Source organism: Drosophila hydei, unplaced genomic scaffold (genome assembly GCF_003285905.1).
Source record: "Drosophila hydei strain 15085-1641.00,03,60 unplaced genomic scaffold, DhydRS2 tig00008128-arrow-arrow-pilon, whole genome shotgun sequence".
Lineage (NCBI taxonomy): Eukaryota > Metazoa > Arthropoda > Insecta > Diptera > Drosophilidae > Drosophila > Drosophila hydei.
The window spans coordinates 2,103,632-2,126,150 of NW_022045838.1; the positions used below are offsets into that span (position 1 = coordinate 2,103,632).

Genomic DNA, 22,519 nt, shown 5'->3' on the forward strand with positions numbered 1-22,519 from the left:
TTATATATACATATATATATGTATATATAGATATATATATATATATATATACATATATATATGTATGGTTTTGTACTGAAATTTCGCATCTATTTTTCGGACTTGGGTGTTGAGCTAATTTTTGGCCCATTGCTTCTCTTCATCTTAGCAATGCGGTTCAGCTGCGATTTAATATATTCACGTTTGGCTCGAAATTGGGTTTTCGACAAGGCCGACCTCACGCGCTGTATGGCCTTCTGATCCTTGATCTGCTGCAGGGATTTCCTGAAGTCAATTTTGGATCTACTGGCAACTGTCCCTGTGGACGGCTGTGTTTTTGACTTGAACGGCTTCGGCTGGCCCACCATGTTCGTTGGTGCGATATCTTTTTCAACTGTGTTTTTTATCTCGTCCTGTTTCGAACTAACGGGGCCAGTGACACTCTCTTTAGCGGGACTCAAAATTATATGACCAATCAAATATTCGTCTTTTGTAGGTTTTGTTAACGTGGAATTTTTGATTGGATTTTTATATGTTGGCTCTCGTTGGATTTTCGGTTTCTTTTTCTCAGTTTCCGTCCCTCTGCCTGGTTTTCCCTCTTTTGGTTTCATAATCCTAACTGGCTGCGGTTGTATGTATGGTCTCTTTGGATCGGAATACGGCTCCAATATGTCATCATGAGGTGATTCCTTTCTATCAGTAACTTTGTGAGAAGATTTGCTAGTCGTAGATTCCGCGGAAGTGTTATATTCTGGCTCGCTAACTTTGCGAGAAGCTTTGCTAGTTGTAGGTTTTATTATATCATTTTCTGGTTTCATTATGTCACAATCACTTGATTCTTTGTGAGTAACTTTCTTAGCCATAGGAGGTTGTGTGGAAGAAGTATCTTTATTTGAAGTTCTTGAAGGCGATTTTTGCCTAATCGGCAGAATCGCGACATCTCCTACATTTTTACTTTGCAAAACATCGGTAAAGTACTGATGCCATGACTATAAACGAAATCCAATAACTATAATTACAATCTTTAAGCAAATGTCATTATTTTCAATTTACCCGATGGACAGAAGTCGGGTTATGAACCCACTTAGTGAAGAGGCATTCCATATAATTAGCGTCTGCGTCGTTAACGAAATATTGTTTACTGACTTTATCTTTAAATAACTTATAAGGATCAAACTTTATGTTCTGATTTCCATTGTGCGCCTTTCCGTTACCACCCTGCTTTGGCCCACCACGGCTCGAATTTCCTGTACTAAAACATTGAAGGCGGGTTTTTCCAAGCACTACCATGGAAGCAATTTTGAATTTAGCGTAAGCAGACATATTGACTAATTATTGTAATGTTCTAAAGATAATTTCCGAAAGTAGCCAATAAATAAATGAAAAGGTCTAACTAAGATGAAGTTTATAAAAAGCCTACTATTTTTTAACGTCTATGTTTAAGTGCTGTAAAATGATTGCGAGACAGTGCTGTAAAAGAAATTCGGTCTGCTGTTAGTATTTATTTGTTTTTGAAACGTTGGTTACACTTGGTTGCCTCGACTTGGTGTTGGCGAAAACGAATTGCTGTCATTACCCAACACTTACAAAACACTGCAAAAGTCCACGCTGGGCATATAAATTGATTTGTTTATTAATTTGTATATAAACACAAATTGAATAAATTGCCATAACTATGAATCAATTTCACACACCCTCATTTGGTGACGAAGTGTTCGAGATGAATGAAACACCCCTGGAACAGACACAACATCCAAATGCTGTAAGTTCAAGAGCGTGGAACTGGGAGCCATTCGCCGTGGGGTCTGCCAAACAATAGTATTGTTTATAATCTGTGTGGTTTGCTTTTAGAGAGAGCTCTATTGAATTATTAATTGATAACGTTTCCTTTTTCTGAATAAAATCATTTAAGATTAATGCCTACCTTCCCGGTCAGCAGGCACTAACGAATTGGAATACTCATAAATGTCAAAATGAATATTTTTAACTGATTATTGGTGGATCGAGCGTGTTTCCAGCTGAGCAATTGGATTAATGAAGGTGTTCGCCACTGCATATAGATGGTTAATCGATTTATAATATATCCAAAAAGCGCCCAATCGGAAACGTTTCAGCGCGCTTCTCTTGGATTTGTACTAGTTGTGTGCGTGTGTGACTGCTGGAGTGTGTGTGTGTATGTGTGTATGTGTGTATGCTTGCCCTAGATGATGGCATCAGTAAGCGCATGAGGGTTATCGATACAAAACAACAACAATCAAGCTAACAGCAGAAGGCAGCGCAAATGCTTATCAACAAACAACACGCACACCAATAAGCGAACACAAACAAACAAACACACACATACATACAATCAGCAGGTTGCGTCTACCGCTGACTGCGTCCCCCTCGCCCCTCTCGCCCAATCGCTCTATACGTGCTCCATAAGCGAATAGAGCCGTACGTGTTATGCACAAGCGAAGCACATGTACAAATATACGTACACTGCGTCTTGCCTAATATAGCGAGCTGTTAGCTGGGACGCGATTAAGCACATATATTTAGTTGATTTACAATACAGCAGCCAAGATGAAGAAATTATTAGTGAGCCATCTCCCTATAAAAATCACCTCAATTTTTTTTCGATTCAATAAAAAATGATCTATATATATGTATAACAATTGCCCTAAATGTTTTCCTTTTTGTTTGTTTTTTTCATTGCAGTCACGACGTATTAGTAGGCTAAGCAGCCTGGATCACTCCACGCTAGTCGACGACGAGGAGGAGGCCGTTGACTACGATACACCCAGCAGCTATCAAATGACAACAAATCAACAGCAGCAGCAGCAGCAACAATCCCAACAGGCACCGGCCAAGCCGCTTGCGCCTTATGCGCTCTTCTTTCGAGACACCATGACGGCCATCAAGCAACAGAATCCTGCATGCACGCTGGAGCAGATAACAGCTATAGCTCTAAGTATGTGGGAATCTATGGACGAGAAGCAAAAGACTGTATACGATCAGCGGCATGACGTGGAAAAGCGTGAATATGTGCGTCAGCTGCGCGATCATCAACGCAATCAGCAGTTGGGCGAGCAGCAGCAGCAACAACAGCAGCAGCAGCAACAGTCGTCGCCTTCGGATTCCCTGCCAGACCAGGAGGAAACGCCAGGGGAAACAAGAAACGAGACAGCCGTTGCGCAGCCGCCACCACCTTCAGATCAAATTCAGCTGTTAACCGAAGCAGCAGCAGTGCAAAAATGTACGCGCGAACAATGCAATAAGCCGGCAATAATAAATCCCGATTGGGAGGATGAATATTGCAGCAATGAATGCGTTGTTATACATTGTCGCAATGTGTTTACGGAGTGGGCGCGTTCGCTGCAAAATTCGCCCACGTAGTTACTAATCTTAATAGGTGCACTTGTAGGTATTAACTAAAACAAGAAAAAAACACAAACACAAAAGTAGGTAAAACGCAATCAGCTGTTCGGCGCACGCACGCAGCGTTGCCAGCTGTCAAAAAAAAAACAACACTATGAAACACTGAAGCTTGGCACACCCACAAAATGACGCGCGCAATTCAAATGCGTTCTGTGCATTGCTTAGTATTATACGATTATTAATAAAACATCAACAATTATGTATATATTTGTTTATATATATAACTTTTAATAAATACACACATTTATTAAACTTGCACTTCATTATCAATTTATCAATATATCAATGTCGATTCGCTTACAAAATACATGTGTTTTTTGCTGTTTCTGTTTTTTGTTTTTTATATATATTTATATATATCAAATAATTAAAATGTATAAATAAATGTAAAATACATTTTTATTGGTTGCGCGGCCGATTCAATATAAAAACTCAAAGAACAGTATAAAAAATTCGCAATGCTTAAAGTATTAAAGAGCAGGAGGGCTAGAGATAGAGAGAGGGCATCGTTAACAATATAACTTGTTTATAAGCTGCTGCACAGAGACTTTTTTTTTTAAATGCAGATGGCAAAAGCACTTGAATATTTCTTCGTAGTGTAGTTGATTTATTTAAGACAAGTACTTCAAAGCACATAAATTGCAGCAAAATTAAGAAAATATAAATAAAAAGGATGAACAAAATAATAAAGAGTAAGCGCACACTAAATAATATCACCAAATTATCTTTTCATCTCTTTTTGACATTGCTTCCACTTCACCTGCCAGACAATACTATACTTTAATTAGTATTTATATATGTTTTTGAATTATTTTTGGGGAGCGGGAATTTTTAACGACAATAATTTTTTGTTGTAATTATGTATATAACTATTATAATTTTAGTGGGTGCATCTTTTGCTTTTTAGTAACATGTTCTTCATTTATCTTTGATTATTTTTGTCCTTTCCTCTCTTTATGGATTATTGATTTATTGTTAAGGGTTTCCTGCGCCTGCAACTACATGCTATTATTGACTAGAGTTGCCTTATGGGACGTGTATGGGTTGGTTTGCTCGGCTCATATTTGATATGGACCTGCCAATTGAGAAAAATTAATATCTGAAATTAATGACAGTTGCATATATAAATATAATCGATAATAAATATAATCGTAAAGGAAAAGTTCATTTCAGGCTCAGAATTGCTGAACATCACAAAAGAACATATCGTTAATAATCGCTTGAACTAAGCAAATAGCTCATGAACAAACCGTCTTGTTCATACGGGACTAAAGTGTATCGGTCACTGATCACTAAATTAGTTCAGTTATTTATTTCAACGATATGCTCACTGAATTAGTTCAAAAACTCATGCCTTTAATTTGGAACTTCTTTTATTCGCTTTCGCAGTCTGGCCACACAGGCAAGTTCCTCCTCGCTCACCGTCTTGGAGATTTATTCCACAATCTGCAGTTCGGCTACATTTAGATCGGCGCTATCCTTGCAAAATGTGCTCGAACGTTCCAGCTTGGATTCGACGTGCTGTCCACCGTTGTTGTTGTTGTGGTGACTGTTGCTCTCCAGCTTTACATCGATGAGCAAATCCAGTTTTTGTTTAACCGCCTGTGCAGCCTTAAAGCCGCCATTCAGAACACCATTTGTATGGGGCTTATAGCCAGGAGCTGCTGGGGCATGGCCATTTGTTGTTGTTGTTTGGTTTGTTGTCTTACGCAGCTGCAGCGTATTGGGACGTCGTGTGGGTATATTGGAGGGCAAACTGTTGCGTAGATTGTGCTGCTGTAGCATGCTGCTGACGGCGGAATGTGAAGAGGAGCGCAAAGGACCGGCAGAGGCGCGTAACTGTTGTTGTTGTTGTTGCTCTTGTTGCTGCTGTTGTTGTTGTTGCTGCTGCTGTTGCTGTAATTTGTTCTTCTCTGCACGCCTAGCAAGAATCTCTCGCGACTTGGCAGACAAGAAGCTGTGTCGTCCCTTTGCAGGATTTTCCCCACCAGCCGGCACCGATATTGAACGTTGCTTGAACATCTCTCGCGTGGACAGCGTGCTGCTCACCGAGGACAATCGACTGGTTGCCGATTTGGTTGTATGCACCGAACTGGGACTGGAGCCATTAGAAGCGCCTGTTGCATTCACGTTGTGCTGCTGCTTAAGCTGACGTGTCGACTTGTTCGTCAGCGCTGTGCCACGCTGTATGCCTCTTAATGGAGCCGGCTTCGTGACTGCAGCAGCATGTCCATTGAGCTGCTGCACCCGTGCCAATTTGGAACTGCTCGACAGCGATTCGTGTGAGATCGTTTTATTGGTTATCACCGAGCTCTTCATGCTCTCCGCCATCGAATCCACATTCATATCTGAGGAATACCGTTCACGCGATCCACTCTTTGCAAGACTATCTGTGGACAGGTTGTTCGACTTGTTGCCCAATCGTGTGCCTCGACGCAGTGCCGCCGGACTGGAGTTTCGCGAACTGTCGCTGGAAGAGATGTGCAGGTTCTTTGCCTGCGCTTTGCGTGCTGCTGGTATACTGGAGCTGGTAGCGCTGCGCATGGGACCGGTCGTTCCATTGCCTGCACTAACTGCTCGCGGCTTACGCGGCTCCAGATAGCGTGCACGCACCATGGGTGCTGCGGATTTGGTTTGACTGCTGCTGGAGGCATTCGATTTCGGCTCTGCAACTCCTACTGGCTTACGCTGTGTGACGGGCGGAGCCTCCGACTGTGTGCGACGATGCGTATTGAGGCTGTGCCTCTCGCTTGCCGTCTGGGAGCTGGCGCGCTGCGCCTGCGGTACATAGGCGCGAGAATTTGACTTGAGCAACTTGCCTTTAGAACAGATAGATAATGTTAGATCACAGATTAGATATATGGGCTTATATATTATACTTACTGTTGCCCTCGCGCAGATCGTTGCCATGCGCCTGGACGCCACGCTCCGTGGTTTGCACATTCGCCGCATCATAGTTGGTCTGAGTAGCCTTGTAGAGCTGTGTTTCCTGCGCTTGAACGCGCTTCGATTGCGCCTGTATGGCCAGCTTGATCTGCACCAGATCCTGGCTGCGTGTGCTGCCACCGAAGGAGAAGGCCTTGCTTACCGGCTTGCCGCCGTTGCGTTTGAGATCGAGCGGCTCGGTAAGTCGCGCCATGGTCTGGATTTTCTTGCGCAGCTCCAGATCCATGCGCTGCCAAGCAGTCACACGCATGGCACGTGAGCATTGCCTAATCAGGCACTGTTCGACGGCATAGACCAGAGCACTGACCAGACGTATATATTCAGGTTGCCAGTCGAGCTGTTCCTCTTGCAAGCCCTGCAGTTCCTTGGCCAGCTCGCCCAGATTAACCGGCATCTGGATGAGTTTCGCCTGCAGCACAGTATTCAAGCGAGTTACACGCTGATAGCTACGGCATGCCTGCTCCGGCGTGAGTGCCGCAGCTGTTTGCAGCAGCAGCGTCTCAAGTCGTGGAATGTGACGACTGCGATCGTGACCAAGTGAGAGGAACGAATCGCTAGCTATAAGGCTGGCAAAGTGATCGCCCACATAGCCATAGGCAGCATCTAAAATATCGCGCACCAGCTGCTCGCAGACATGACCCCAGCGATAGGCCGAGAGCTGAGCCAGCAGATGGTCGCAGTCGAGCACTGTGTCCAGCACCGTCTCGGAGGTCTGTGCGGGAGAAAGAGAGCAAGTTAATCTCTGATAAATGATAAATAATGCAGTTAGAGAGTCTTACCATGTAGGCAACAATCTGTTGACGACAGCGTCCGAGTATATCCGGCGGCAGCTGAGCAAATTGACGCGTCGGCCACACCTTCAGATAATGCCGGCAGGTCCAGCGCAAGCATTTGCGATAGAGATCATCCAAAGCATGATTCAATGCAACAGGCAGCACCTGCAAAATGCCATCGATGCAGCCGGAACAGGGCTTATGGAAGTTGTGGCAGTAGTTGGTCTTCAGCGCATGCGATGTCACCTCCTTCAATCCCTCCAAGCCCAACAGATCAGCCAACGCGGCCAGCTCCATCAGACTAATCCCATCTGGTGGATGCGAGGCACCCGAATAGATGTGACACAGAGCAAAGTGTACGGCTGCATAGGAGTAGCCCTGCAGGGAGACAACGCTCTGGGCTCCATGACCAGCCAACATGGCGGCAAAATATTGACAGCGGCTGCGCAGGATGCACTTGTGGGCGCGTATGCGCCTACCATGGACCTCCACCAACATATCGGTGGCAATCTCCTGGAGAAACATCTTCAACAAATCCTCACCCAGCCTCCGCGGCTGGCGACAGCTCATCGAGGACTCGTCCATGCCGGAGCGACTGAAACTGGAAGCCAAACTGGAATCGGCGCTCAAATCCGTTTGTATATAATCCACCTGCTGCTGCTGTCCGTTGTCCAGTATCATGTCACCAGGCAGCGAATTGGAGAATTCCTTGCTAAAGTTGGGAAACAGACGCGACAAGCTGCGTAAGTTATCCACCGAGCTGGCCAGCTGTTGGATATTGTTGCCGCCACCTGTCGAGCGCGTCATGGCCCAGGAATGTGGCCGCGTTGCTGCGCGTTGTTGTTCGTCGCGATAGAACCGTTGACTGGCACTGCGCTGGTTGCCCGCACTCTTGCTCATGGCATCCGGCGATTGCAGTTCATGCTTGGCCACAGGCTTATCCATATCGGAGAGCTTGACAAAGTTTGCCGGCTGCTCGGCATTCTCGTTAACCGTTTCAAGCAGCTGTTTCTGCTTCTCGATGGTGGCATGGAGTGTTTCCATGGTATGGCCATTGCTAAGATTCGGCTGCTTCTTGGGAGAGGCCGTCTCTTTGGCCTCAATGATCGTCTCCATGATGGAGGTGCGATTCGAGCTGCTTGTCAGCTGCAGCGGCTGTTGGACCTGTTGCTGCTGCAGCTGCACCTCACGCAGCGCTAGCTGCTCATCCTGCTGGAAGGTGAGGTCATCCGTGTCCGTATTGGACGCGGGCGACATATCCTTAGAGAGCACGCCCTCTGTCAGGGCAGAGGCTATGCTGCTGCTCTTGTCGTAGGTCTCATTTAGCTGTGCATCGCGTCGTCGCTTCTTCAAACGAGCCGCCTGCTGATCATCGTCAGAGCAGCTGCTCAAGGCGCCGCCACTGTACTCATCATAGGGCGACAAGGAGCTATCCACGGACAAGGAGGATGCTTTCGATATAATGGGCAACTTGTCGATAATGCTCATTAGACCACTGCCAGGTGGATCGCCCCCATTGGCAGTTAGGCTTATGGAACGTTTGTAATCCCCGGGAATTGGCGCCTGGTCCTTGCTGTTATTGCTGCCCCAACTGTGCCGCTTGCTGGTGTCCTGCTCGCGCGACATGCGACGCAGTGCAGCAACCGTCAACGATGGCTGCTCCAAGTTGCAACGATAGTCGAGCGACTTGCTCTCCTCCTTCTGCAAAACTGGCAACTGAGTTGGCTGCTGTGTGCCGCTCTTGGCCATTAGGGTTTCCGTCGAGCTGGCACTGGACTTCATCAGTTCCTCGCCGCGCCGTTGAACCACGCTCAACGAACTGCTCAAACGTTGTGCCAAATTGAATGGCTCCTTGCGTCCATTGGTTGCACGCTGTGGCGGTTGCTGCTGCTGTTGCTTGGCCGGCTCCCCGAAGTCTATAAACATGCTGAATATATTCTTTTTATCGGCCTGCTGCACTGCCTCCTCCTTTGGCTTTGACTGCTCCAGCTGCTCGTCCTTAGCCTGATATTCACTCTGCGAGAGATTCACAAAGAAATTCGCCGCCTTGGGCGCTGTATAGGACTTGCTTAAGGACGATTGCTGCACTGGTTGTTCCTTTTGCACCTTTGGCTTTCTATCCATGTCATCCAGTGACACATAGAAACCGCAGCCGCTCTTATGCGAGCTATTCGAATCGGAGCGTTCACGAAAACGTGCCGCGCCAGCCTCCAGGCTGGACGTGGAGCTGCTGCTCTTACGCCGCTCTGGCCGACAGTCGCTCATGTCCACCACCCAGGACGCAATGCCTGGTAGAGGCTTGCGCACTGGTTGGCCCGTCTTGACCCTCAGCTCCACACCCTCCAACTCTGCATCTTCATTCGCCTGCTGATCATTGGCAATCTCATCATCATCATCATCATCGTCCCTTGGCCGCGTGGCCGCAAAGTCTAGCGACACAAATCCACCCGACACAATGGGACAGGCATCGGTGCGCTTTCGACTGGGACTATCGCAATGCTTCTGCCTGAAGTCCTCAATGGAAGCACCGCCAGAGACAATGGGATTCGCCTCATCGAACTTGGAGCAGCGTTTGGGTGTGCGTGGCAGCGGCAGCGGCGAATCTGTGGCATCACTGCAATAGGCGCCCGAATCGCGATGATGCGACAACGAGGAGCTGAACGTATAATCCCTGTGTATGGAGCTATTGTTGCTGCTCGAGACGTGCTCCAGCACATGCACCATGGAATTGTGTGGAGTATCAGTAGCTGGTGGCAGCTGCTGCTGCTGCTGTGGCTGCAACGATTGCTGTTGCTGCTGCTGCTGCAGCAACTGTGATGGGTGCTGCCTGCACTGCTCCGACCAGACCAAACTGTGTGCCGGGCTGCTGCTGGAGTAGTCTGTCGTATAGCTGAGATCGTGTCCATGATGTGGTGCAAATTTCGGGCTGCTGCCCAATGGATGCACGCTAAACTGTTGTGTATTGTGCTGGAAGCTACGCGGCACAGCCATGGGCACAGCAGCGGGTGCAGTGCGTCGCCTGCGTGCACTTAACGAGGAATCGGACGAGTCGGCATCGGCAGCTAGAGACACGCTGCTGGCCTCCGTGGCATCGGTAGCACCACTAGCCGGCAGCTGTTGCTCGCGTTTCCACAACTTTTCTTCATCGGACAGATTGTTGGTGCCACTATTCGAGTCCGGACGTGGCTCATCCTCCACCTCCACATCGGAGCTGCAATTTGATTGACTGCTGCGTGGTGCCTTGCACTTGGCAAACGCCTTGTGAAACTGTTCCAATTCCAGCTCCGTCTCAGGCTTTGCCTGATCGTTGGGCTGCAGGCTGTCCAGACTCGGAAACGATAGCACCTCGTCCTCATCGCGCAGCGACGAGGCGTCTATAAAACAGGCGCTATTCTGTGAGCTGCTCAGCGGCTGTTCCCGCTTCTCCAACTCACGCAACAGGCAGCTGGCGCTTATGCCCTCCACTTGGGGAAGAGCTGGCACCGGAGGCTGGGATTGCACAGCTGCTGCAGTGGGATATACGGACTCCCAGGAGCCTGTCTCAGTTGATACAGTTGATGTTTCCATGCATACAATTTCCTCGTTTTGTCGCTGCTTTTCCTCCTTTGAGGGCGGCTTTAATTTACTGTCGTAGCTTTTGTTGTCTCTCCCGCCGCCGCCGCCGTTGCTGCTGCTGCCACCGGCAACAGCTGCTGCTACCAGAGCAGCTGCAGCTACTGCACCGCTATTGCACTCCGGACTGGATACTGGCGAGAAGGTATCACGCTCCTCCTCCCCGACATCCAGTTCACAGGTTTTCGTGGAACCGCTACCCGAATGCGAACCCCTCTGATTTTGTCGAGCTGCTGCACGCAAATCTTCGCTATATTGCGGCGCCGAGGATGAGGAGGAGGAACTGCTGCTATCTGTCGCCACAGATGGGCTGCTCACGTTGCTGTTGTTGTGGCTGCTGCTGTTGCTGCTGCTGGTGTTGGTGAGATTCGAATAGTGCGAGTGGTTGGGCGAACCAATCGATGCCTCCATCTGTTGGTCCAATGACCTGGCAATCGCTGCTGCTGCTGCTGCTACTCCAACTGCTTCTGTTGGCTGCTGCTGCTGCTGTTGGTGCGCTGCTTCCATTGTTTGTATGGCTAAGGGGGTAGGCGTTTTTTGGGGGTGGTCGTGGCGTTGTTCAACTCATCGACACGATTCGCTAAATGCCAAGTGACTGCTAAAGTGACTGTCAAGTGGCAGTCAAGTGACTGTCAAGTGAAAGCTGCTAAAAGTTGTTGCTTCTACTTCAATGGCTGTTGTCTGCCTTTACATGGCCACATGCTGCATTCCTGGCTGGCGTGGGCAAGTCTCTTACAGCTACGCAAAGTATCTCACAGCTACCCAAAATAGCTCAGTCGAAATTGATACCAAAGACGTGCTGCTCCGTCTTCTCCTCTGCAGCTGCTGATGATGCAGTGCCTCCCGCCTGTCTGTCTGTCTGTCTGTCTGTCTGTTTGTTTGTTTTTCTAGTTGTCTCGTTTGTATCTCTTTCTTTTCTTTTTTGTTTGTTTTCGTTTTCGTTTATCTTCTCTGCACTGCTTCCTTCCCTCTTTCCCTTGTTCGTTGTTGCGTTGTCTGCCTTCAGTTCAAGCGGCTGCTGATTTATTGCCAATTGTGTCAATTGTTGCACTTGTTGTTGCTGCTGCTGCACAATTAAACTGCAAAAAAAAATTGAAAATAAGAAGAGTTATTAAAACTGCAAAACACTATAATACTTTATAAATAAACTGCATTTGTTTGAGTGCATATTATTTTGTCGCCGATTGTAAAAACTTTATAGCTCTAAAGCCTTTGACTCAACAACAGGAAATATGTAAACAAAAAGAATTCATAAAAATACATTAATGACTCAAAGCGAAAATTGCGACAACTTGAGCTACTTTTGCGATTATTTTAGCTAAGGTCTTAGCAATTATTTGCAATATTTAGATAGATTAAGACCTTTGATAGAATAACAGTTAATTAAAATAATTTACTAATTAGTTCAAAATATATGTCTGCTTTTAAATTTCTGCTCCAAGCATACATATTATACTTCCTTAAGAATTGCTTTCACAAAAACCTATCTGAAAAGCACTCATAATAAGATGTATCTGTAAAAATTCTTCAACAATTCATCATAAGTAAAGATTTAATCAGTTACTAAAACAACTGTCAACAGAAAAAGATATAAAATATCAAATTTGAATATCGTAAATCGTAAACCTTCAATTTAATTAAACAAAAATATTATTAACGCAAATTTATTTATAATAAAATGCAGAGTTTAATATAACATATAAGATGCCATATTATTTAAATTAAACATTTCGCAATCTTGTTGCTTTTAACAAGCATAATAAACCGTATCGTCATACCCGATTTTTTATTAAAAAATATAATTAAATTTGTTGATATATGAAAAAACTTTTAATTAAAAGTAAACAGCAACAAATTTAAATTATTTAAGACATTGAAAACGATATGTGAATATGAAGTTGAGCCCGTGAGAAATCCGACTAGCCTTTTCCGGTTTTTCTTACTTATGATTTAATGATTGAAATTGTTTGTGTTTTTGCTGTGTTGAAAAATATTTATAAACATTTTTGTAAGTAGATATGGAAGTAAAAAATATGATTATAAATATTTTGAATGACTTTACAAATATTTAAAAAATTGTTTAAGTCGTTGAGCTGGAATTATCTAAAAAAAAGTTTGAAGCAGTTTTTTATAAAAAAATATATATATATCTATATATAATTCCAGCACAGTTTTTGTTTTATTTAATTTTTAAGTATTTATTTGGAAACGATTTAGCGTCCATCCATATGGTTGCAATGAAAAAAACTTTTTATGCAATTGGCATACGCTTTTGCTGGCGGTTACTTGACGTCAATGCGACGCACCTAAAACCCATCAGAAGCTACCGGTTGGCCCGCCCCCTAACCAGCTCGCACCCCGCCTCCCACATATAAGCTGGCTAACCACAAAAACAAAAGGCATTGATAGTTCAACAAATTTTCCCGTTGTTTCCTTTAGCGCTTCCATTGGGCAAACATCTAGAATTTCAATTTTTCAATTTGTTATCAAGGAAGTTGCAAGTGCATTGAAATTTGAGTAGCGCATTGGAATAAGTGGATGTATATATATACATTTGTTTAGGGACCGAGAATATATATGCTGTGATCAAGCATGAAACATTTGTCACCTAAAAGCTTTTTGCTTTTGCTTTGTTTACAAACAACTAAGGTAAAAAGAGCTGGAGAAATACCTTGAATATACTGCAAACTTAAGTCAACAGTCATAAGATATATCATACACTTGTATATATATAATGTATATATCTGTAATGTGTGCCTGTATAAATATTTACGCAGTTCACTGAAATTTGAATAAACTGAAGGGGCACTCGAAGGAATTTCATAACTGAATAGGCAAGGGTCTGGCAGAGGTAGTTAAACAGAACTTAATCCGGTCAATGAATTCTCTACTTCGAGATTAATTAACTATTACGACTATATATATATATATATATATATATATATATATTAAATATTTAAATGGGTAAATGCCGACCAAGTTCATTTGCATACAAAGGCGCGACTTTGACGTTGGCCAGCAAATCACAGCCAAGCGTTAAACATGAAAATTAATACGTTCATACATAAAGGAATCTAAAGAGCTAAACATGCAAATCGTGTGCACGAGACAATCAACTAGAATATATAGACAGATAGAAAACATATTAGAAGCAAAGATTAATTGCGCTAAGCAAAAAGTTAATGCAGGTAAAACACGGAACATAACTGTTATGTTAATTGTAAACAAAATTCCGCTATTGATAAATATTGTGTAACCTTTTCCCTTACATTACTCAAGAAAGAACGGATTATATAAAAATAGAATCTATAGTCTGATTCTGTCAGTTTGTGACGGCATCTTAATGAGAAATGTGTTTCTAAAACATAACATTTATTATACTTATTGTTAATATTATTATCATTATTCATATATTAACTGAGGAACTACGTAGCAACACCAGACGTAGAGAATTACATAGTGAGAACACTATTCCCAACACACATCTAAGGAAAGCGTGCTACAGCTCTACAGAGCTTCGTTACTCAATGTTTCTTTTTATCATTATCATAATTATTAACATTATCATTATCATTATCATTATCACATAATCATTGTCATTCTCATCATTATATGCAACAGTAAGGTAAAGCTTTACTGCTCATTGTTTCTTATTATCATTATTATTATGATTATCATTCTCATCAATATTTATATCTTTACATCGATATTACTACTATCAGTATTATTTATATTTTTTATTATTGTCATTATCATTATCATTATCATTTTCATTATTATTACTTTTATTCATTTCTTTTTCTTTTACAAATTTAAGCAAAACAAAACTCTCTTTTTTATTATAATACTAAAAAAATTCAACAACTGTTTTAAAGTTCATTCAACCCGTAAAACATGAGCGAAAACTTAACTAGAAAATATAAAACAAAGTTCACACAGATCAACAATGAAGGCAACAACAACAATACGATATAAATAGGTATACGTATAGCAATTATGTAATTTATGACTTGTGGCACGATATGCAACAAATACTAGCAACAATTCTATATATCAGTAAAAAAATATATGTAAAAATCATAAAAGAAAAAATCAAATTCATTTATAACTCGATAATTGCACGTTCGTTCATAAACAAAAGGAAAAATAAAATGGTAAACATAAAAATCAACTGATTTACTCGTGTTCCGTAGAGTTGCTTAGCATTTTTATATATTTTTCCCAATTCGAGCTGCGACACAGACCATATAAAGCATATGACAGCATTTTCAATAGTTTCCATTTGCACAAAATTCTTAATTACAAAATAATAGAGGAAAAAACAAACTTATAATAAATTTAATGATTGCTGCGAATCGTGCTTAAAAGCCAATTGAATATTGTGGTTAGAAAATGCTATCGAACAGGTTTCAAGTGCCTGCAAAGAGTTCTATGCTCAAAGTGTTATATAGAATTTGCATCAGAAGCGGAACAGCGATGAAGTGCTATTGTTATATTGGCAAGTGTTATACTAGACTTAACTGGAGAAAGATATGGAAGCATTGAGATTTAGAACTACATAACTGGAATGTGTTATGCTCCATATGCTCGAAGTGTTATACTGAATGTACAACACTAGCAAGATATGACTACTGTTATATTGAGTTGATTAGTGAAATACTTCGTAGAGCTTTTGACGCAACTGTAAAGATACCAAGTATTGTAATGATAAGTGTTATGCTGAATTGTTTAACCAAATGTACAGAGTTATCATTTCTATTAAAGTTTGAATAAAGATCAAGATCCAGAGCTAGCTATTATACGAAACTCCATCACAAATGGAGCTCTTAAATGTAAAGTGTAATACTTGTAATCACGCCTTCATTAAGAGTTACTAAACAGCATTTTTAATGTATTTATTCATACTTCCAACTCTTAATAGCTGCAAGCTACAAAATTTACAAGCCTCACGATAAATTTTAACACGCACATCTCTAGCGATTCACGCCCCAGGGGGCAATTTGTACAGCAATTTGTGCGTCGCTTTACTTGTATGTGTGTGTGTGTTGCTTAGGCGTCTGTTTCAAGTTGTCGCCGTTGTCAGGAGAAACCGAAGGCGGGACCGGCCAGCGCTCGAGGAGCAACAACATGGACAACAAACTCGCGAATGCTTTGACAATTTGCAAACTCATCGCAGTCCGCTCATTTTTTTCTATATATAAATACAGAGCTCCATTGTTGATCATTATTATTATTACAATGTGTACATATAGTATTTCTGCTTTTATCAATTCACCTATCCACCTATCCACCTCTCCACTGGCAACAATGTAGCCGCATTTATAAACACATATCGTTTTGCCACTTCCCTTTCTATCTACAAGTATTTCTTTATCTGTCTATTCCCTGCTTTCCCCCCTTCATTCGCTTTCGACTGGTTTTTTTTTTGGAGTGGTTCCAACATTGAGATCCACACAGATTATTGGATTGTTTTGTCTTTTTTTTGACATTCAACACACGTTGCGTCTGTCTTCTATATTATAAATATTTCATTAGATATTGGATGCAAATATTCTATTGTATAATTTAGAGAAGTTCATTTTAAGTTTCGTTATGGATTGTATAAGCCAATCGAAGCAGAACTTTTTGTTTAGAAAGAGTTGTTCTTTTTCTTTTAGAATAAAGTTTGAATACAGTTAATAAGGTACTTTTATTTTTTGAATATTTAATTTCTCTTATATACAACCTATAGTGGGTCGTGGCAAGTCGTTCAAAACCACATATATGACCGTTTAGAGTTACCAAATTTCAGCCTATTTTCAGTGGTATTTCAACGTCTAGAACTTCATTTATTTCTAAAGTTCTTAACTCAACTTTCGCTTGCAAATTAAGTGCGTTTCGTTGACCCTAGAGCGCTGAATTTTGATGTGTTATTGGCTTTAAGCTTCAGTTCGTTTCAAGTCTGTACTGCCTACACTTCCTTATGTTAGCTATGTTTTGTTTTTTTCTTTTTTTCTTATTGTTTACTTGACTTTGATCGTCACACACTCATTAACAATTTTTCAATCATATACAAAGCTTAATTTACATCTTTACATTGTTGTTGTTAATAGTCTTTGTCATCGATTTTCTAGTCGCGCTGACTTGTTACGCCCATATTTGGCAGCAAATTCAAATCTGATGTCTCTTTGATCGTTTTTTGTTGTTTTTGTTGTTGTTTTTGTTTTGTTTTTGCTTTTATCGTTTGTATAAAATCTTGGTTCTATTTATTGCCCGTTGCTGTCTGTCTGGCTAGGCTCGTTCTAAGCTCAGGCATTACTCATTCCACACACGACCTTTGTTTAATAATGCTTATATATATTTATATATATAGGCGTATATATAGCTATATATTATTGCATATGCATATTTAACATATTTATATAGCCAAATGAGTTTCTTTTGTGAATATCGTATACAGTTTACAAGCTCTCAAAGCGTTTTAAGTGTTCTTTCACTGATTTTTATTATCATATATACGATTTAAATAATGTACCGTCTCTAAATATGGCATATATAGTTAGTGAGCTGTTTTATGTACATAGTTAATTTTAAATAATATATATGTATATGTATAGTAATTTTTCCAGATACATTCCTAGATAAATTGTCTAATATAGCATACTCAAAAAAAGAGTTAATTATGCAGTTGGTAAACAAAAATGTCAAACTGCTCGTTAAATTTAACAGCAACATGTAAAACTTGTTATAAGTTATTATTTAAGAACTGTAAAAAATGAATGAAATTCCATATTTCATCATTCATGCTATAAAGTGAGTGAATACAAAAACGAATTGTTAAGCTCATCGTTAAATTTAACAACAGCTTGGTAAAGAAAACATGTTTACGTTTTTACTATATAAATTTAACAGCTAGACAAAATGCCTGCTAGACGTAAAAATAGTTAAATAAAATGTTACCTAACAAACTGTCAAACTTGCAGTTAAATCTAACAGTAATTTGTAATAGCATTTTAATCTTAGATATATTGTCAAAGTTAACAGCAGAATTCTAAATAAAGCACACTAATATTTAACAATTAGTTAAGCTGCTGCTTAAATCTATCATTAAATTAAAAAAAAAAAACATGTTTATTCTATCAACTCAGCTCTAAGTCGCTCAAATTGACAGCTGTCCTTAGTAAAACATGCAATTTGTCGAGAACTTTTTACTTTCCCCATTAGATTCTAAAGTGCTAAAATGGATTTCTACTTGTAATAATCATTATAAGCATGCAATATGCCAAAAACGCTGACGTTTTTTATGAGCTGCTAACGAACGGCTTAGCCAAAAAAGAGAAGTCTCAATAAATTTTGATAGCTTTCGTGCGAATGGCGAGAGCTTCAGAACCTAGAAATTCGCTTTCGTCTGGCACCGAAACCAAGAAACCAATTGAGGCGTTGAATGACTGACTGATTGAATGACGGCTTGACTGGCTATAGAAAATATAAAGTTATCGGTAATGTGGCGTTGCATTTGGCATTTGGTGTTGTTGTAAATTGTTGAAAATTACTTACGAGGTCAGCAATGGGCCCTGATTTTAACGGCCAGAAGTTGCTCAAGCTGAAGGACCTTGCAACACGCCAGGGCGCACTCGGATTAAGATCTCGCATGTGAGCAAAGAGTTTGAAGAGCGAAGCGAACAGAACACTAGGAATCCACACAAAAGAAGATATCAACTGACCCTGAAGACTGCTCAACAAGAGCCCAAAAAACGTGCTTGGTAATAAATCATAAACAAAAATCTGATTTTTTTAACATTAACTGCAAACTTGGCTGAGCAGCAAACGCAATCAGACGGAACAAGACCACATGATAATTAAATAAAAATTTATGAATATTACTATAGACGTCTATATACATGCATAAATATATATGTGTAGATGAATACGCAAATGAATAATGAACTAAATGTACAACTTGGAGCCCATGCAATGCTCTGAAGTGCTTATTAATGCAGCTTGGCCTCTGACATTGACTTTAACATGACCTTTGTCAAGTGAAGTTAAATTAAAACAATTGCAAGTGATGGGAACATTTTGGTTGTTGATGTAATTCATAATTACAATCAAAATTAAGCGAGAGCTGTTACAAAAATTTCTCTTAGATTTAGATGACATTTGTTTTGTATAACAGTTTATATAATAAGTATTTAAAACCCTACAGTAATTTAAACAATTTCAATGAATATTGCAAATATATCAAATAAATATATGTAACTTTTGTCATAGCTCTAGCATAATTACTTTTAAATGTCAATGATTTTTCACACTTATAATATACACAAAGTGTTGATATCTTATACAAATATATTATAACATACTAGTATAACAGATATTTAACCTTTTAAGCATTAAATCACCTTAACTCAGTTTAAGTCGATGTTTGTTTAATTTTTGTTTCACACAGCTGTCTTGGTCTATCAGTTAAATTTGTGTTATATGCAAATCATTAATCATAACAAACATTAAAAACTTTATTTGGCATAAGACTCACACTCAGTTGAATTAGCATTCAACTTCAGCAGAAATCAAGCAAAAATGTAATAAATTCGAAAATAAACAATCCAAAATTTGAGGTGTGACAAATTCCTTAAAAAGTATTGCACTCAGAATATAAATAAGTTTACAATTTATACAATAAATATAAACTGTAAGATTAACCCTCGCTGTAAAATGGAAGATTTGTTGTTTGTGGGGAAGGCAAATTTGTAACTCAATCAGGCGTCAAAATGCGGAGGCCCTTGACGTCAAATGAGAAGGAAAGACAGATAGAGAGAGAGAGAGGCGGAGAGATAGTGAATTCGCAGCCAACTGTTAAAACACAGCTTAAACACAGCTGAGCTTGTGTATGTTTGTGTTTGTGTGGATCATATGTGGAACGTGTTCACATTTTCTAGTTACCAGCTGAAATGTGTTCACACACATTTCTATGAATATTTAAAATACGTGTGCTGCCCACGCTTCAATAATTATACAGCATTTTTAATTGTGTACTATATTTTATTAGTATGCCATTGTTATAGTTAATTTCGATTGTTTGTCCATATAAAGCAGTTGCGGAAGCCTATTGAATAAAATTGTCGAGTGCTTTTGGACTTAATTGAATTTTGTTTGAATTATTTGGCACATTGATTAAATACCAAAGAAAGGCAACAACTTAAACAATGATAGACTGTTTATCAAATTTGCTACGCCTCGATTTCGGGGAAATTCGCTATAAACTAGAAATCAAATTAGAAACTAACAATCAAAGAGAGTCATTATAAAGCGTGGTGCAAATCAGCGGCAAGATTATTTATTAAACACGACGTTATTTTCAAACAATCGACAATTGATAGACGCGATCCGACGACGCGCCATCAACCGCACGAGCTCGAAGCTAAAATAACACTAAGCTAGAGACAACGCCGACAGCACCAGCAGAGCCACTCAAGCAGTAGCAAACTGCGTGTATGAGTGAGAGCGGCAGCACAATGACACACAACGCAGCTCCTTTGCAGCTGTCTCTTGTGCTGCTGCTGAGTGAATGTGGGAGAGCGCTATTGGGCGGGAGCAAGTGCATTACATTGGAGAGTGGGCTGTGGGCTGTGTCTGTCTCTCTGAGTGTGCTTGTGTGCGTGCGTGTCTGTGTGTGTTTGCCGGCGTGTGAAACTTTATGTAAATTAGCGTGTATTTGTATATGCGGAAAATAAAAATAAAAGTTTATGCCAGTGTCTTTGACAATAAAAACAAAAACAACGAAAAAAAAAATGAATAAAAACTATTGCTGATACGGTACAATGAGTGGCTGATAAATTTTTAAACAGCCTAACACACAGCAGCCGCAGCCAACGAGAACCTGCCTCAATTTGTGTGCGTATGTATGTGTATGTATGAGTATATGTACAATGCATGTGAACAAGTTCAATGCACGTTGATTACACAAAATAGCAGGCCAACATCAACAACAACAAGAATATAAACAATTCTGTGCCTTTTATTGTAAACATAAAAACACGCACACAAACATAAATTTTTTATAGTTTTTTCCAAACAATTGTTGCTTTTGATGCTTTTGGTACGTGCTGTTCAACCTCTGCTGTTTTATCATTAAAATGTCCAAATGAGCACAAAATTAGTTACGCAAAACATTGGGTGGCTAAAGGTTTAATTTCTCCGCTACACAAAGTCAGCGCTGCTGCTGCTGACGTCATCCACTGCAGCGGCGGCAACTGCAGAAAAAAATGTGAGACGAACTTTTTGTTTTTCGGCAGTGTCAAGTTTGACGAAGTATCAGAGGGGGAAGGCAAAGAGCGAAAATAAAAATGCGCTGGGGCAATAAAAATTAAATTCAGTTTTGATATGCAAATTCAGCGACGCACCAGAGGCGAAACTTATGCAAAAATTATACATACATACATGAATATATATATACAGTAGGGAGCAAAAGTGTTTCCATAGTTGACACTTTCAACTCTGTGAGCCGATAATTTCTAAACGAATGAAGCAAATCAAAAAAACTTTTTTTTCCAATAATATGTATTTAATTCTTAACAAATTGCCGTATATAACAAAAACAAAAGTTAATCAGTAAAATATTCAAACGAAGAAAACTGAAACAAAACGCATGTGTACAATTTTGCACCTTCCGATATTCTTACTTTGGTTTGATTTCTTAATTCTCTTATCGGCAATACACATGCAGTTTTACCCTTATATGTTTTATTTATGCATTCCACACTTTTATGATCCAGAAATCCACGTGTTTCTTATTATTTGAAGTAGATTTTTTAATTTTAGCAATTAGTCTACAAAGTACCGCGAAAAAATGAAGAAGCGTTCGTCAGATGTCGAAAATAGTATTATTAGCCTAACTGAAAGTGGCTGTTCGACTCGTAGTACTTCAGATCAGCTTAATATTTTTCATTCAGCGGTGTCCGAAGTCCAGAAAAGACGCAATGGTACATCCAAAAACACTATTAAAGGCCGCAAACGACTCTTAAAGGACTCTGACGCCAGACTAATGGGAACTGATAAGTTCCTAACACCGAAGAAGGCATCTATGGACATAGGGAAAGACGTGAGTCGGCGGGTGGCTAGAAGAGCACTAGCTAAGGTTGGATATGTGGCAAGTGTGAAACAAAATAAACCAGCTCTATCCGAGAAGAATGTCAAGGGTCGATTGAAATTCGCCCGGGAACACAAGAACTGGACTGTAGATGATTGGAAACGTTTTATCTGGTCGGATGAATCCAAGTTCAACCGTTTTCAATCAAATGGCACGCAATACTATTGGCACAGGTCCGGGGAAAAGCTTCAAACACACCATGTGAAGCAAACCGTTTAGCATGGAGGAGGCAATGTCAAAGTTTGGGGATGCTTTACTTGGTGGCACATTGGACCATTGCATAAAATTGATGGTATAATGTTAAAAGAAGACCATCTAAATATTTTGAAAACCTGTCTACCCAATTTTCTGGACAAGTGTGCATACCCCGTAAGGGAAATCATTTTTCATCAAGATGGGGATCCGACGCACACTGCCAAAACTGTCCGCGAATGGTTACAAAACCAAGATTTTATGCTGATGGAGTGGCCAGCTAAAAGTCCCGAACTCAATCCGATTGAGAACCTGTGGTCAATCGTGAAGCGACGGCTCGGGCAATATCAATCAATGCCATCCAACCTAGACGATCTTTGGAAGCGTGTAGAACTGAAGTGGAACCGAGTTCCAAAGGAAACCATAGAAAAGTTGGTCGAGAGTATGCCAAACTGAATAAAAAATGTAA

The 22,519-nt window shown here is 40.7% G+C and overlaps 4 protein-coding genes across 5 annotated transcripts; 1 reads left to right on the forward strand and 3 right to left on the reverse strand.

The window, feature by feature from the left end:
• Window positions 1-70: 70 nt before the first annotated feature.
• On the reverse strand, window positions 71-1,409 carry LOC115483413. The gene is made up of 2 exons (XM_030225265.1): window positions 1,033-1,409; window positions 71-968 (listed from the first exon to the last, which is right to left on the reverse strand). The coding sequence occupies exons 1-2, from the start codon at window positions 1,300-1,302 to the stop codon at window positions 90-92; spliced, it is 1,149 nt and encodes a 382-aa protein (XP_030081125.1). The 5' UTR covers window positions 1,303-1,409; the 3' UTR covers window positions 71-89.
• Window positions 1,410-1,504: 95 nt separating this feature from the next.
• On the forward strand, window positions 1,505-3,588 carry LOC111602918 (TOX high mobility group box family member 4). 2 transcript variants are annotated; one of them, XM_023320263.2, is made up of 2 exons: window positions 1,505-1,741; window positions 2,680-3,588. In XM_023320263.2, the coding sequence occupies exons 1-2, from the start codon at window positions 1,655-1,657 to the stop codon at window positions 3,355-3,357; spliced, it is 765 nt and encodes a 254-aa protein (XP_023176031.2). In that variant the 5' UTR covers window positions 1,505-1,654; the 3' UTR covers window positions 3,358-3,588. The 2 variants fall into 2 exon arrangements, with proteins under 2 accessions (XP_023176031.2, XP_023176032.2); XM_023320264.2 differs by lacking the exon at window positions 1,505-1,741 and adding an exon at window positions 1,997-2,559.
• A 395-nt stretch (window positions 3,589-3,983) lies between these two features.
• Window positions 3,984-11,315, reverse strand: LOC111602916. The gene is made up of 4 exons (XM_023320261.2): window positions 7,125-11,315; window positions 6,283-7,057; window positions 4,822-6,218; window positions 3,984-4,474 (listed from the first exon to the last, which is right to left on the reverse strand). Exons 1-3 carry the CDS (start codon window positions 11,235-11,237, stop codon window positions 4,834-4,836), a joined length of 6,273 nt encoding a protein of 2,090 aa, XP_023176029.2. The 5' UTR covers window positions 11,238-11,315; the 3' UTR covers window positions 3,984-4,474; window positions 4,822-4,833.
• Window positions 11,316-11,401: 86 nt separating this feature from the next.
• Window positions 11,402-19,233, reverse strand: LOC115483417. The gene is made up of 2 exons (XM_030225291.1): window positions 19,093-19,233; window positions 11,402-11,809 (listed from the first exon to the last, which is right to left on the reverse strand). Exons 1-2 carry the CDS (start codon window positions 19,101-19,103, stop codon window positions 11,503-11,505), a joined length of 318 nt encoding a protein of 105 aa, XP_030081151.1. The 5' UTR covers window positions 19,104-19,233; the 3' UTR covers window positions 11,402-11,502.
• Between the last annotated feature and the right edge of the window lie 3,286 nt (window positions 19,234-22,519).

Excerpts from the sequence above, each read along its gene's own strand:
- LOC115483413 (XM_030225265.1), bottom strand. The coding sequence starts at position 1,302 with ATGTCTGCTTACGCTAAATTCAAAATTGCTTCCATGGTAGTGCTTGGA. Across the intron at positions 969-1,032 it reads ACCCGACTTCTGTCCATCGG|TCATGGCATCAGTACTTTAC; the intron begins GTAAATTGAAAA and ends TTTCGTTTATAG.
- LOC111602918 (XM_023320263.2), top strand. The coding sequence starts at position 1,655 with ATGAATCAATTTCACACACCCTCATTTGGTGACGAAGTGTTCGAGATG. Across the intron at positions 1,742-2,679 it reads AGACACAACATCCAAATGCT|TCACGACGTATTAGTAGGCT; the intron begins GTAAGTTCAAGA and ends TTTTCATTGCAG.
- LOC111602916 (XM_023320261.2), bottom strand. The coding sequence starts at position 11,237 with ATGGAAGCAGCGCACCAACAGCAGCAGCAGCAGCCAACAGAAGCAGTT. Across the intron at positions 7,058-7,124 it reads AACAGATTGTTGCCTACATG|ACCTCCGAGACGGTGCTGGA; the intron begins GTAAGACTCTCT and ends TCTCCCGCACAG. Across the intron at positions 6,219-6,282 it reads CGATCTGCGCGAGGGCAACA|GCAAGTTGCTCAAGTCAAAT; the intron begins GTAAGTATAATA and ends TCTGTTCTAAAG.